Source organism: Artemia sp. Qi Xiang Cuo, chromosome 3 (assembly GCF_049724085.1).
Source record: "Artemia sp. Qi Xiang Cuo chromosome 3, ASM4972408v1, whole genome shotgun sequence".
NCBI classification, from domain to species: domain Eukaryota; kingdom Metazoa; phylum Arthropoda; class Branchiopoda; order Anostraca; family Artemiidae; genus Artemia; species Artemia sp. Qi Xiang Cuo.
The window spans coordinates 45,982,944-45,995,854 of NC_142796.1; the positions used below are offsets into that span (position 1 = coordinate 45,982,944).

A 12,911-nucleotide genomic window follows, 5' to 3' on the forward strand; every position below is an offset into this window, starting at 1 on the left:
AAAGTATTATCAAGATCCCTTAGCAACACAGGGCTATTTCCACAGATTTTGAATATAGTATAATACCTGATAATCCAATATCGAAAAACCAAGACCCCGATCTCCTTTATGAAGCTCGATAATTTCTGGCTCAGAATTCCACATGGCCAGTGAGGTTAGAGGCTCAAGAGAGCGAGACCTTCCTTTAAAACCAGGGCTTGTATCTGTGGCTGAATCCCCAGTGGGACTTGGGGAGAGAACCAGGCCAGGGGAAGCTGTTGACAAAGAGCCATCTGATTTTGCTTTGATGAGGCGTTCTTGGGTCACCAGAGACTGCAAACTGCCTCCCAGAACACCCTACAAAATAAATACATGTGGCACAGAATTTTTCACATAATTTATGCTCCGTGGTACTTCAGTTGCCCTTCAAGCACCAAAATATAGGTCATATGCAGTAACCACGAGCCTGTATAACAGGTCGAAGGAATTCAACATTTGACCATGTGATCTGTGCGATTACATTAATCTCCCGTTTTTCATTAAATAAAATTAACAACTAGAGTCCGGATTAATAATAAATAAAGAAAAAAAAGAAATAAGAGAAAAACATAATGAAGCTCAGCATAACACACGCAAACAACAAAAAACAACATGAAAACATCTAGCAAATCAACTCAAACAAAACAAATCACGGAAGTAAGTTTAAAATTAAGAAAATAACGTGTAAAAATAATGGTTCAGACCATATAAAATTTTATTTAATCTTAAATATTATGCATATATATATATATATATATATATATATATATATATATATATATATATATATATATATATATATATATATATATATATATATATATATATATATATATATATATATATATATATATATATATATATATATATATATATATATATATATATATATATATATATATATATATATATATATACTTCATGGAATTACCGTAGTTTCCATTCGAAGGAGAAAACATACCATGTGTGCCTATAATTGCCAAAAAGATATAGTCCAAATGATATGTGTCATGATTTTTTCCCTTAAACTAACAGATAAACATTAGAAGAAAGCTGCATTCTATGCGTTAAAACGACGTTAATTTTTTACGCGACAATATATATATATATATATATATATATATATATATATATATATATATATATATATATATATATATATATATATATATATATATATATATATATATATATATATATATATATATATATATATATATATATATATATATATATATATATATATATATATATATATATATATATATATATATATATATATATATATATATATATATATATATATATATATATATATATAAGCAGGTTTTGATCTTGGCTCACAGTACATGAATAATTAAAACAAAATTTTCATATTAATTTACTTTTATTTGGTTAAATGGCTTTCTCGAAACTTGTTTCATTTTTATTTACGAACGTTTTTATTAGTAATAAATATACGTAACTTACGAATTAATTTACGTAACGAACTTCTATATTCATATATTCTAAATACGTATATTAGGGGGTTCACCCCTTAGTCAATACCTTGCTCTTTAAGCGAAAGTTCGAATTTTGTTCCAATTCTCTAAAACTGACAGCTTAATCAACAAATGCCGTTAATTAGAATAAATAGCTTTTATGAAAGTATTAAAAAATCTCTGGCTTAAAGAGTGAGGTATTGACTAGGGGGTGAACCCAATCATATATGTAATATTTTCTGTTCGTTTAAAGTTTTGATGTTGCTGCTGTTGCAGTTGAAAAACTTGTTTTTTTATATTTAATTTCTGACCTTTTTTTTAAATAATGCTGGGAAGTCCGGCGTCCCCTTCATAGCAATGTCCCTTCCCCATGAAAACTTCCTTCATGGAAAGATCCTCTCACATAACCCCCGACACCCCCCCACGACCAGGAAAAATCTCCCCTGAAAACGTCTGTACTATATACTTCCCAAAAACCAATACTATATGTTAACTTTGGGTAAAGTTCATAACTTTCAGCCCTCCTCCCAGGAACTTCGGGGGATTAAGTCATCCTAAAAGACATACTTATAATATTTTCGAACATGCTGAACAAAATGGCTATTTCAAAATTTTGATCAGGTGACTTTGGGAAAAAAATGAGCGTGGGAGAGGGCCTAGTTGCCCTCCATTCTTTTTGGTCACTTAAAAAGGGCACTAGAACTTTTAATTTCCTTTCCAATGAGCCCTCCTACGATATTCTAGGACCACTGGGTCGATACGATCACCCCTGGGAAAAAAACTACTCTACAGTAGGGTTCTCTGATACGCGGAATATGATGGTGTGATTTTCATTTAGGTTCTATAGCTTTAGGGGTCTTTCCCCCTTTTTTCGAAAATCAGCCAAATTTTCTCAGGCGCGTAACATTTGATGGGTAGGATTAAACTTGATGAAACTTATATATTTGAAATCAACATTAAAATCCGATTCTTTTGATTTATCAATTTGTATCAAAATACCGTTTTCTAGAGTTTCGGTTACCATTGAGCCGGGTCCCAATAACCAATACTATATGTTAACATTGGGTAAAGTTCATAACTTTCAGCCCTCCCCCCGGGGACTTCAAGGGATCCAGTCACCCTAAAAGACATAGTTATCATATTTTCGACCATGTTGAACAAAATAGCTATATTAAAATTTTGATCGGGTGACTTTGGGAAAAAAATGAGCGTGGGGGGCCTAGTTGCCCTCCATTTTTTTGGTCACTTAAAAAGGGCACTAGAACTTTTAATTTTCGTTCCAATGAGCCCTCACACGATATTCTAGGACCACTGGGTTTATACAATCACCCCTGGGAAAAAAAACAAACAAATAAACACGCATCTATGATCTTTCTTCTGGCAAAAAATTTAAAATTCCACATTTTGTAGATAGGAGCTTGAAACCTCTACAGTAGGGTTCTCTGATATACTGAGTATGATGGTGTGATTTTCATTAAGGTTCTATAGCTTTTATGGGGTCTTTCCCCCTTTTTTCAAAAATAAGGCAAATTTTCTTAGGCGCGTAACTTTTGATGGGTAAAATTAAACTTGATGAAACTTATATATTTCAAATCACAATAAAATATGATTCTTTTGATGTATCTATTGGTATCAAAATTCCGTTTTTTAGAGTTTCGGTTACCATTGAGCCGGGTCGCTCCTTACTTACAGTTCGTTACCACGAACGTGTTTGATATTTATCAGAGACAGGGGATTTTCATTAGACAAAAACAAATCGTAACCGTCGCTCAGGGACATGTACAAAAGAACGCAGTTAGTGGAGTATTCTTCAAAGTTAATAAAAAAAAAATAGTTCCCACATCCTCCCCCCCCCTGGTTCTCATAAGAGAATTGTTGTATATCACCCAAATAAACAAACACTAAGTATACGAAAATCGATTGCTACTGGCACTTAAGTATTTGTAAATAGGTATTGCTTGACCAGATAAATTATAGCTGTGGCCAAGGACTAGAGAAAAACTCATAAGAGTGAAAAACGTCACTAAAAAACCATCAACACCATCTAGATTTGACGACTTTGTCGATCAGAATCTGCAGCATACATGTCTGCAAAGAACTTAGTTCGTGGGACATTCTTCAAAATTAGTAACAAAATAGATCCCTTATCCCCTGCCCTGTTCTCAGAAAATAATTGTTGTACATTATCCAAATAAGCAAACACAAACAATATGAAAATCGATTCCTACTAGCGTTTTAGTATTTGAAAATGGGTATTGTTTCGTCAGCTAAATTGTAGTTCTGGCCAAAGACCAGAGGACACTTATCAGAGTGGATACTGTCGCAAAAAAAAAAAAAAAAACAATCTACGCCATTTAGCTTTTAGCGAATTTGTTCGACCCAAAACTGCATCATATATATCTTTTTAGATTTATTTGACCCTGAAGAGCCTAGCAGTTCATCGCGCTGGGGGTTTACAAATCTGTTAAATCATTTGGTAATGTATTGGAGTAACCTAGTAATGATATGATGATAGCGAGTAGTGATAGGGTACAATCATGGGCGCCAGCAGGGCTGGAAATTTGGGACTATAAAGTACTTATAAGGAAAACAAAAGAAAAAAGGCAGAATATGGAAAAACCATGGAAAAATGTGTATTGCACCATCGTTAACTGCCTGCCAATAGATTTTGACCCTTTAACGAAAGTGTAAGAGCCTAACTATTGATATCACTAAATCAAAGAATCAGCTATTTATGGTGATCCTAAATATGTATCCGTTTATTAGTAATTAGTGCAGTTATTAGTACACAAGAAACTTCGTATAATTAAAGAAAACACAAGGGAAACAACTTAATAAGGGGCAATTTCGGCAAAAAATTGCCGTCAACATTTGCTTGCATTGCCAGAGCACCCATGAGCTGATATATGAAGCCACTATAATCAGAAATATTTCCCCTGAACGGAATGGTGGGAATTTCTATGTTTTCCCCCTGAACGGATACGTTTTTTTGTATTTTATTATCATTTGTTATTTTTTTATTCCCAGCAGCTATTATATTTATCTAGTTGTCGCTTTGAAAAAGACGTAATTTTTTACAGTTAAGAAGCATAAAGATGTCTAATATATTGTCTTATCGTATTCAAAACTAAATTAAAAATATTGAATTAAAAAATTTTATTTGATTTCCATAGTATTTGTATCGAAGTTTTTTATGGAACAAATGGCTCATATAACGCGTTACTTTTCACAAACACTGGGCCTGAATGTATTAAATATTTTGGTGTTTGATAACCAAGCTAGAAACTGTCGATATTGTTAAAAAATATACATCCAATGCTTTGGCATTGCTCAATAGAGCTGAATGATGGGAGTTTATATCTTAGTTTTTGTAAGTAGACTATTCTTTGTGTATTTTTTCTAAATAATTACCTTTTGGATTTTAATATACTTTTACTTTAATTGACATACTTTTTCCATTGCCTTGAGAAAAATGGTTGTCTCTAAGCTTCATTAAAATAAAAAAAAGTTTTTTTCGACTGAGAGTAAGGAGCAACATTAAAACTTGAAACGAACGGAAATTATTACGCATATGAGAAGGGTGCCCCCCTCCTCAATACTTCGCTCTTCACGCTGCAGTTTTTCGGCACTTTAAAAAAGGTACTTATTGTTCTAATTAAACAACCCTTGTGTTTCAGGAGTTGTTTTTAAAGAATTGGCACAAAATTTAAACTTTAGCATAAAGAACAAGGGGTTGAGGAGAGGGCAACCCCTCTCATATACGTAATTAATTTTGTTCGTTTTAAGTTTTAATATTGCTCCTTACTTTCAGTTGAAAAAACTTATTTTTTATTTAATTTCTGATCGTTTTTTAAATAACGCCAGAATACCTGGCTCCATCTCCAAGGAAAAATCCCCCTCCCCACAGAAATATTCTCTGGGCAATTCAATCCTGGCGAAAACATACCATGGACAATTACCCTTAACATCTCTACGCCTAAAATAGAATCGGTAAAGAAAAAGAAAGACATATATAAAGAAATTTCGTAGGCCTATAGGAATTCTGGAAATTCACCAAGTGTAAAATTTCCCCTGAAAAGTTCACTTCCTGGAAACTTCCCTCTCCATGGAAAATTATCTCCGTGCAAAATATTCCCAACAGAAAATTCTCCCTCCCCTCCCCACCCGAAATGGGTGGGGATGTATGCATATTCCCAATAACAAATAAAACAAAGGGTAAATTTTACAACTTAAAAACCTTTCCCTAGGGGCTATAGGGGGTCGTTTTATCTCTAAAGACACTGTTATTGGGCCTTTCAACAATGCTGAAGAAAAAAGCTGTCTCAAAATTTTGATCGGACGATTTTGGGGAAAAGAGGGGAGTGGGAGGGGGCCTAGTTGCCCTCCAATTATTTTAGTCACTTAAAAAGGGTGAAGGGCACTGAAACCTTTGATTTCCAATAGAATGAGCCCTCTCTCGACGGTCTAGGCTCACTAGGTCGATACGATCACCCCTGGAAAAAAAACAACAAACAAATAAACATGCATCCGTGATTTTTTTTTCTGGCAAAAGTTACAAAATTCGACATTTTTGTAGATAGGAGCTTGAAACCTCAACAGTAGGACAAATTTTCACATGCTCGTAGCTTCTGATGGGTAAAACTAAACTTAATGAAACGCATATATTTGGGATCAACATAATAAGCCAATTCTTTAGATTGGTATCAAAATTCAGTCTTTTAGAGTTTCGGTAACTATTGAGCCGGGTCGTTCCGTACTTACAGTTCATTACCACGACCTGTTTTGTTTGACTACCCATCAAAATCCAAACAGAGATCACTGAAATACTGATAGTTTTTTCCGCGTTACCAAAAGTACTGCATTCATAAAACTTTACAGTTTTATGAAATGTAATTAAACAAATAGAAAAGGCCTTTCAACTAAAACTAAGAGCAAGTTTAAAACTTAAAACAAATATAAATTATTCTGTAAATAAGGGGTACTGCCCCCTTTTCAACGCTTTGCTCATTAAACAAGAGTATTTTTAGTGCTTGAAAAATCTTATCTCTCCAGTTGCAAATTTTCTGAAAAAAAATTGAAAAAAATCAAACTTTACAGTAAAGAGTAAGGAACTAAGGAAGAGACAGCCCCCTTTATATAAAAAATAATTTCTTCATATAGGTTACAAATTTGCTTCTTGCTTTCAATTGAATAGCTCTTTGTTTATTTAATTTCTGATTGTTTTCCAAATCATTCCCAGACCTAACCAACACAAACCTTAAGTTACGTCTCATTTCATTTCCTGGTTAATTACTTCTAAAATGTGTAAATCAATAATTGTACGTGCATTAGTACCGTCCTAAGCTTAAATTTTCAATTTAAATTTTGGATAAAATTTGAACATACTTAAAAATTGGCAATAAATAGTAATTTTGGTAAAAAGTCCTGGTTAATAATACTGGTTGTTAATATTACTAAAAAAGAATTTCGGTTGGATGAAAAGGAGTATTATTGTTTTTATGGATGAAAATTATGTTAGACTTTTCATCTTCTAAATAACTGAAGTCATCACAAGCACTACAACAGGATTTTCTTATCGATAAATACCTTATATACATTTGTTTAAATACATTGAAATACTTCATGCAAATAGAAAAAGAAAATAACACCATTTAAAATTGCTGAAAACTAAGTTCCTTGCAGTATTTGCCACCCCAAAGAAATTTCCTGACGGGGCTGATGATTACCTGCCTCACTTTTTCCACCTAGTGCTGGTAGAAATCAGAACGTAACATTTTAGCTGTATAGAAAAACAATTCAATTAATTCCTACTCCCCATACCTCTTTCAACATTTTTCTGAAACCTCATGAAGGGTAAGCAGTTTGTCCATTAAAATGTACTTTTTTAGGAATTTGCGCTACCCCCACCTAAACAATGACTCATCCCTCCCTCATTATAGCTGATACGCAATTACAGATCGCCAAACATAACCTAATTTCATTACAAATAAAGCAAATCAACTTGACTGAATTCAGTGCCGCCACTAAGTGGCATTACTGCAAATTCATCCTCTTCGGGGTAAAGTCGTAGTTTTGTGCCCTAAAATAGCAAGAAAACACGAAATTTCCCTGATCCAATCTGTATGGTCACTTAAAAAAGAGCCTTAATTTTACGTTTCAATGAACTCCCTCTCAATTATCTTGGACCTTCAGTTTGAAACAATCACCCTTGGGAAACAACAAAACAAATAAACATGCATCGACGATGGTTCTTCTGAAAAAAAGCGAAATTCCCCATTTGGAAGATTGGAGCTTGAAACCTCTACTGAAGGATTCTCTGATACCTTTTTTGGGGGGGGGGGGGGGGAGGGCGTATTTTGTTTCATTTTGCATGCAATTTAATTGCTCTTTTTATTCGAGAGTTTTTTCCTAAAAGTATTTAAAAATAAACTTATTCCTGCGAAAAAAAATCTGGAAATATATTCCCTGTCACCCACCCACCACTGATATTTTGGCGTTTGCCCCCCCCCCTCCCCTGGGAAATTTTCTGCCGGTGCTCATGGGTACAATGTGATGGACAATGTGAATTACGAGAAAAAACGAATGGCAACCATAACTGACACTGTAGGCATTCTTGGTTTGGCTGGACATAATACACTAGACCTATGAGTGACCTTTCCGGTCTGAAAGCTGTAATTTGCAAGACAGAATTTTTTGACAGAATAGTGCGTGATGTCACGCGCAGACAAAAAGTGTCAAAAGGGCTAAAAGTGTCACACTTAGAAACAATACCCAGATACCTAGCGACTTCTTTTTGTTATAGGTTGGATTAGTATGGAGACGCTTTAGAATAATCTCATCATTGTGATCGAATTCCGTTATCTACAGCGTGTTGCTGCAGCTGAGTTCGAACTCTGGGTCCCCTATCACCAACCTGAGATCCATCCCACTGCGCTACTACAGGATTACTTAGCGACTCTTGGCCAAGAGCCGATTTTATATGTCAGTAAACGATAAACTTAATATATAATTTTCTACCGTCTAAATTTAAATTGAACAAATTGAACCCCTTGGGGGTACGCAACAACTTTTAGGGGGTACGCAGCGGGCCAGCAAAAAAAAAAAAAAAAAAACGACTCTTTAACTCTAGGACTGGCACTTTTATTTATATTTTAGCTATAGTTTACTTAGTACCGGTACGTGAGATGGGGTACCTAAAATGTCTTGTGGGTAAAAAGGGATACAGTATCTAAGTAAGATCGAGAACCACTGTGCTAGAGAATAGATGGTAGGAAGTTGTTCACGAGAGAGAAACTTTTAACTAGAGAAATGCTAGACTTCAGTCAAATTAAAGAATTTCTGTGGGCTCAGTTGCGAGGCTAGAACCTTATGGTAAGAGTTATTTCCATAATAACAATTATAATTATTTCAACAAAACATATGGATAATATTGGAAACTCAAGGATGTACGCAGGGGAGGGGGTATATATTAACAATATAGGCAGGGAGTACGCAGGAATGTACGCAGGGATTCAGGAATGTACGCAGGGAGGGGGTGGAAGTCAGACAAACAGTGGTACAAATTCAGGAAAACGTAGGGGGAGGGTGCAAGCATTTTTCTTTTTTTAATAATAAAACAAAAAAGGCATTTTTTTAATCTAGGGAGGATCGCCCCCTCTACACCGATTGGCACTTATCGCTTTTCAAAAAATTCTTTTCAAAAATGGTGAGGCTCGTGCCGCACTTGGTGGAGCAAATAACGCTCCAAATGTACACCAGATTACGAAAAATTGGCAAATCCTTGAGAAGTATTCCTTCTATCCTAATCTTCTCCAATACATTTCGTCTGCAAGCGGAAACGCAATTCAAATCTATTATAGCAATACAATAAGTTTTTCCAAGCGGATTATACGTTGAATACCTTTATGAAAAATTTTACTCCATTTGATTCAGTCAATTTTTTCCAGTGAAGATAACCTGACTAGAAGTAATCAACGCTCTACATTTCAGTAATGAAAGAAATAGTTCCTCCCAAGGGATTACACACTACAACTCCTCGATGTACACAACATTGTAATCGACTCTCCGGCATCCAAAATAAAAATCATACAGGGACGTACGCAGAGGAGGGTTACGTCGAAGGACCCCCCCCCCAAAAAAACCCTACATTTTCCGGAATTTCTGGGTACTTCTTATTCAAATTATTAAATGCAATTTGTTGTTTATTGTTGCATCCACTCCCCCTCCCCCCACCAAAAAAATCCCTGATAATTCTGGCAATCAATGATTTCTCTGACTAATGGCAAATACAGTCAGGGGAACATTTAGGGAGACAATCGCCCCCTACCAGGGGGTAAAGTTTTTGCTTACATTCACAAGAATCAGTTGAGCAAAATGCGGATGTATAGGGCAAGGAAAGAGGTAGCAGACAAAGCAAGAAAAAAGATATAAAAATTCTAATCAGACTCTTTCCAAAATCCTAGACCTATCGCTGGATAGAGCAAACCTGATGACCATGTATAATAACAGAAAATTTTTGAATGTTACATCTGTTTTGTTTGGTTTTAAACGGCTAAAATTAATCCTTATTCTCGTCAAATGACTTAACCAATATTCAGCCTGACAGTTTTCGCTTTTTGTATTATTAATTAAAAGAAAATCGAAAAGGAAATTTTTCTGAGAACAGTAAAGAGCGATATTAAAAATTAAGACGAGAAGAAATAAAGTCCTAAAATAATTAAACCAAAAACGACCAGAAATTATTGCCAAAGAATAAATGAAACCCAAAACGAACAGAAATTAATATAAATAACTACACGAAGGATCAAGATAGCAGATACTGCAATAGATGAATAAATAAATCCTAAAACGAGTAAAAGTTCAAACGAATACTCAAGTCAGATAAGGAACAAAAATTACTACAAAGAGGAGTATGTCTACTGCCCCCCCCCCCTAACTGTAAAATTTTGAGACCTATTATGTCATTTGCACTTTAGTGAAAACAAAATATAGTTTAAACGTGTTCTTACAATTATAACACTGATTAAAAATAATACACAATATACTGTTTTCTCTTCAAAAGGGCACTATAAATTTCAATTTTCCATCGAATGAGCCCTCTCCAAAGTTTCTACAACAATCCATTTTATACGAAACAGTCTGAAGAAGAAGAACAGACAGATAAATAATACATAGGTCCCACTTCGCCCTTTACTTAGCCAGCACTATTGCGCTGCCTATGATTTTTTTTATATTATTTTATATTATTTTTGTAGTGCTTCAATTATGTTATTATTTGTATTAATTTGCAGCTTCATCAGTTACTGGAAAAGTAAATTCTAATGCCATTATCTCTACATCTTTCGCAAATGGAGGGGTGTTCAGTACAATCTCAGAGCCGGGGGGACTCCTTCCTCTGTGTAAAAGTATATATCTATTCTAGACATTATTTGTCTAAACCATTACTGAACTAAAAATTGAAATTGTTTCTAATCTAAGACTGCGGCTTCCGGTGTGATCGAATTTCTGAGGTGAGCAGTCGCTAGATATATCATATTAAATTAAAAGAGAGGTTTGCAGCGGTAGATTTTAGCTTGATTTATTTCTAACACAGTAATGGTCTTGACTGCAATGTTTCTTTTGAAGTGATTCAGAAATTAGAACCGACAATGAGCCGGTATATCTTTCTAAAAGCATAGTTGAGACATTAAGTGGATAAAAGGCACGAGGGTGTGGTATCGAGAAAAATCGATTGAAGGACGATAGGGTCAGGAAGTTAAAGTTGGAAAATGTTCAGAAATGAGACCTGTCAACAAGTCGTTGTAAGTTTCTATGAAGAGAAGTGACAACTGTGGTCCTCCTGTTTTTAGTTAAGATGAAACGGGTATTTGAGTATGGCGGAACGTGGCAAACAAGGCGAAACCACGGTAAAATAGTGTGCTAGTATATACCACGCATAAAAATACATAGGCATAAAAGCGGAGTAGTAAGAAAAACGAAAAATGCTAACCCTCCTCCCCCCCCAAAAAAATAAATAAAAAAAAATACAAAAACCAAAAGTAATTGCGAAACGAACGCAGAAGAATGAAAATTACAAGGTAATGGGTAGCATAATGAATTCAGAGTGTTTGATTTTATAATTTTATGTTATTCAGATCTCAGCCTTTGTTTTATAATTTTATTAGATTTTAAGATTTTACTTCAGCCGGATCCAACATGTAGTACTATAAAAAAAAAAAAAAAAAAAAAAAAAAAAAAAAAAAAAAAAAAAAGATCTGCGATTTAAATGCGATAGATTCGCGTATACCCCTGGACAAATTTAATCAGCTCTTACTTATTTTATTTTCGGTTTCGAAACTATTTTTATCTTCCAAAATTCTGGGACACTCAAGCATTCAAGTTCACCGGCAATTCTATATTCCATTCTCTAACGAATAAGCTGCAATGCGGTGGCCGGTGGCGCATTTCATTCAAAAAATTATAGAACAAAAAATAAACGAAAATGAACGAGAATGGTCATAAATTGTCATCTAACAATCCTTAAGCGAGAGCGTAAAACTAAATAAAATTATTTTGTTTTACATATAAAAATGTATAGGCCTAGTATTTAAGATATTTGTTTTAGGTGACACAAAATAGCTATGCAAATATATATATATATATATATATATATATATATATATATATATATATATATATATATATATATATATATATGTGTGAATACCAAAAAACATGAACACACAATTTTTTACATGAACTTAATAAAAAACTAGAAAAAAACTTGGTAATCAAAACTTTCCAATGAAAAATAAGGTTAAGAAATAGTACTCAGTTAGTTAGATTTAAATAACCATTTCACTTTCAACCTGTGGCTTGATGATGGCGAGAGACCCCTCCCTACACTTTCTACCAATGGATTTTTTTTTTTTTTTTTCTGTACGGAAAAATAAAACAGGAGGAAATTAAGCACAATAATGCCAATCTTCTGCATATGAAAGTAAAACAACGTTGATACTTACAAGGAATATAAATTACCCTAAATATGGAGGGGGGCCATGCACTCCCTTCCAATCTCTTTACAATGAAGTTTTGTGCCCCTTTACTGGGACTAATACATTATTACAAACATTAATTTTTTTTTCTAAACGAATACTTGGAAAACGGATGCCCGCAATTGCCAGCATTGGGAATAACAATTCAACTTACTTTCAAAGATGTTGAAAGGTAAGAAGTACATAAAACCCTGTAATTACAAAATTACTTCATGTTCTGTCTATTAATAAATATCCCGGAAATCCACTTTCAATTTTAGCCAAGTTCAACATTAACGTAAAAAGCAAAGGACCGAGGGGCGGTAAACAGACTCCTTCATAATTAGTTTAATTTCCGTACGTTTTAACATCACCCTTTACTTTCAGAGGAACAAACTTT

General features: G+C 34.0%; 1 protein-coding gene across 1 annotated transcript in view; it reads right to left on the reverse strand.

Annotated features, from left to right (window-relative positions):
* Positions 1-12,911, reverse strand: part of LOC148954169 (multiple PDZ domain protein-like) — a 416,101-nt gene that overhangs the window by 232,404 nt on the left and 170,786 nt on the right. Inside the window, exon 16 of the mRNA XM_089086188.1 lies at positions 67-336. Within this exon, the coding sequence (XP_088942314.1) occupies positions 67-336 (270 nt within the window). The remainder of the gene's footprint in view (positions 1-66; positions 337-12,911) is intronic.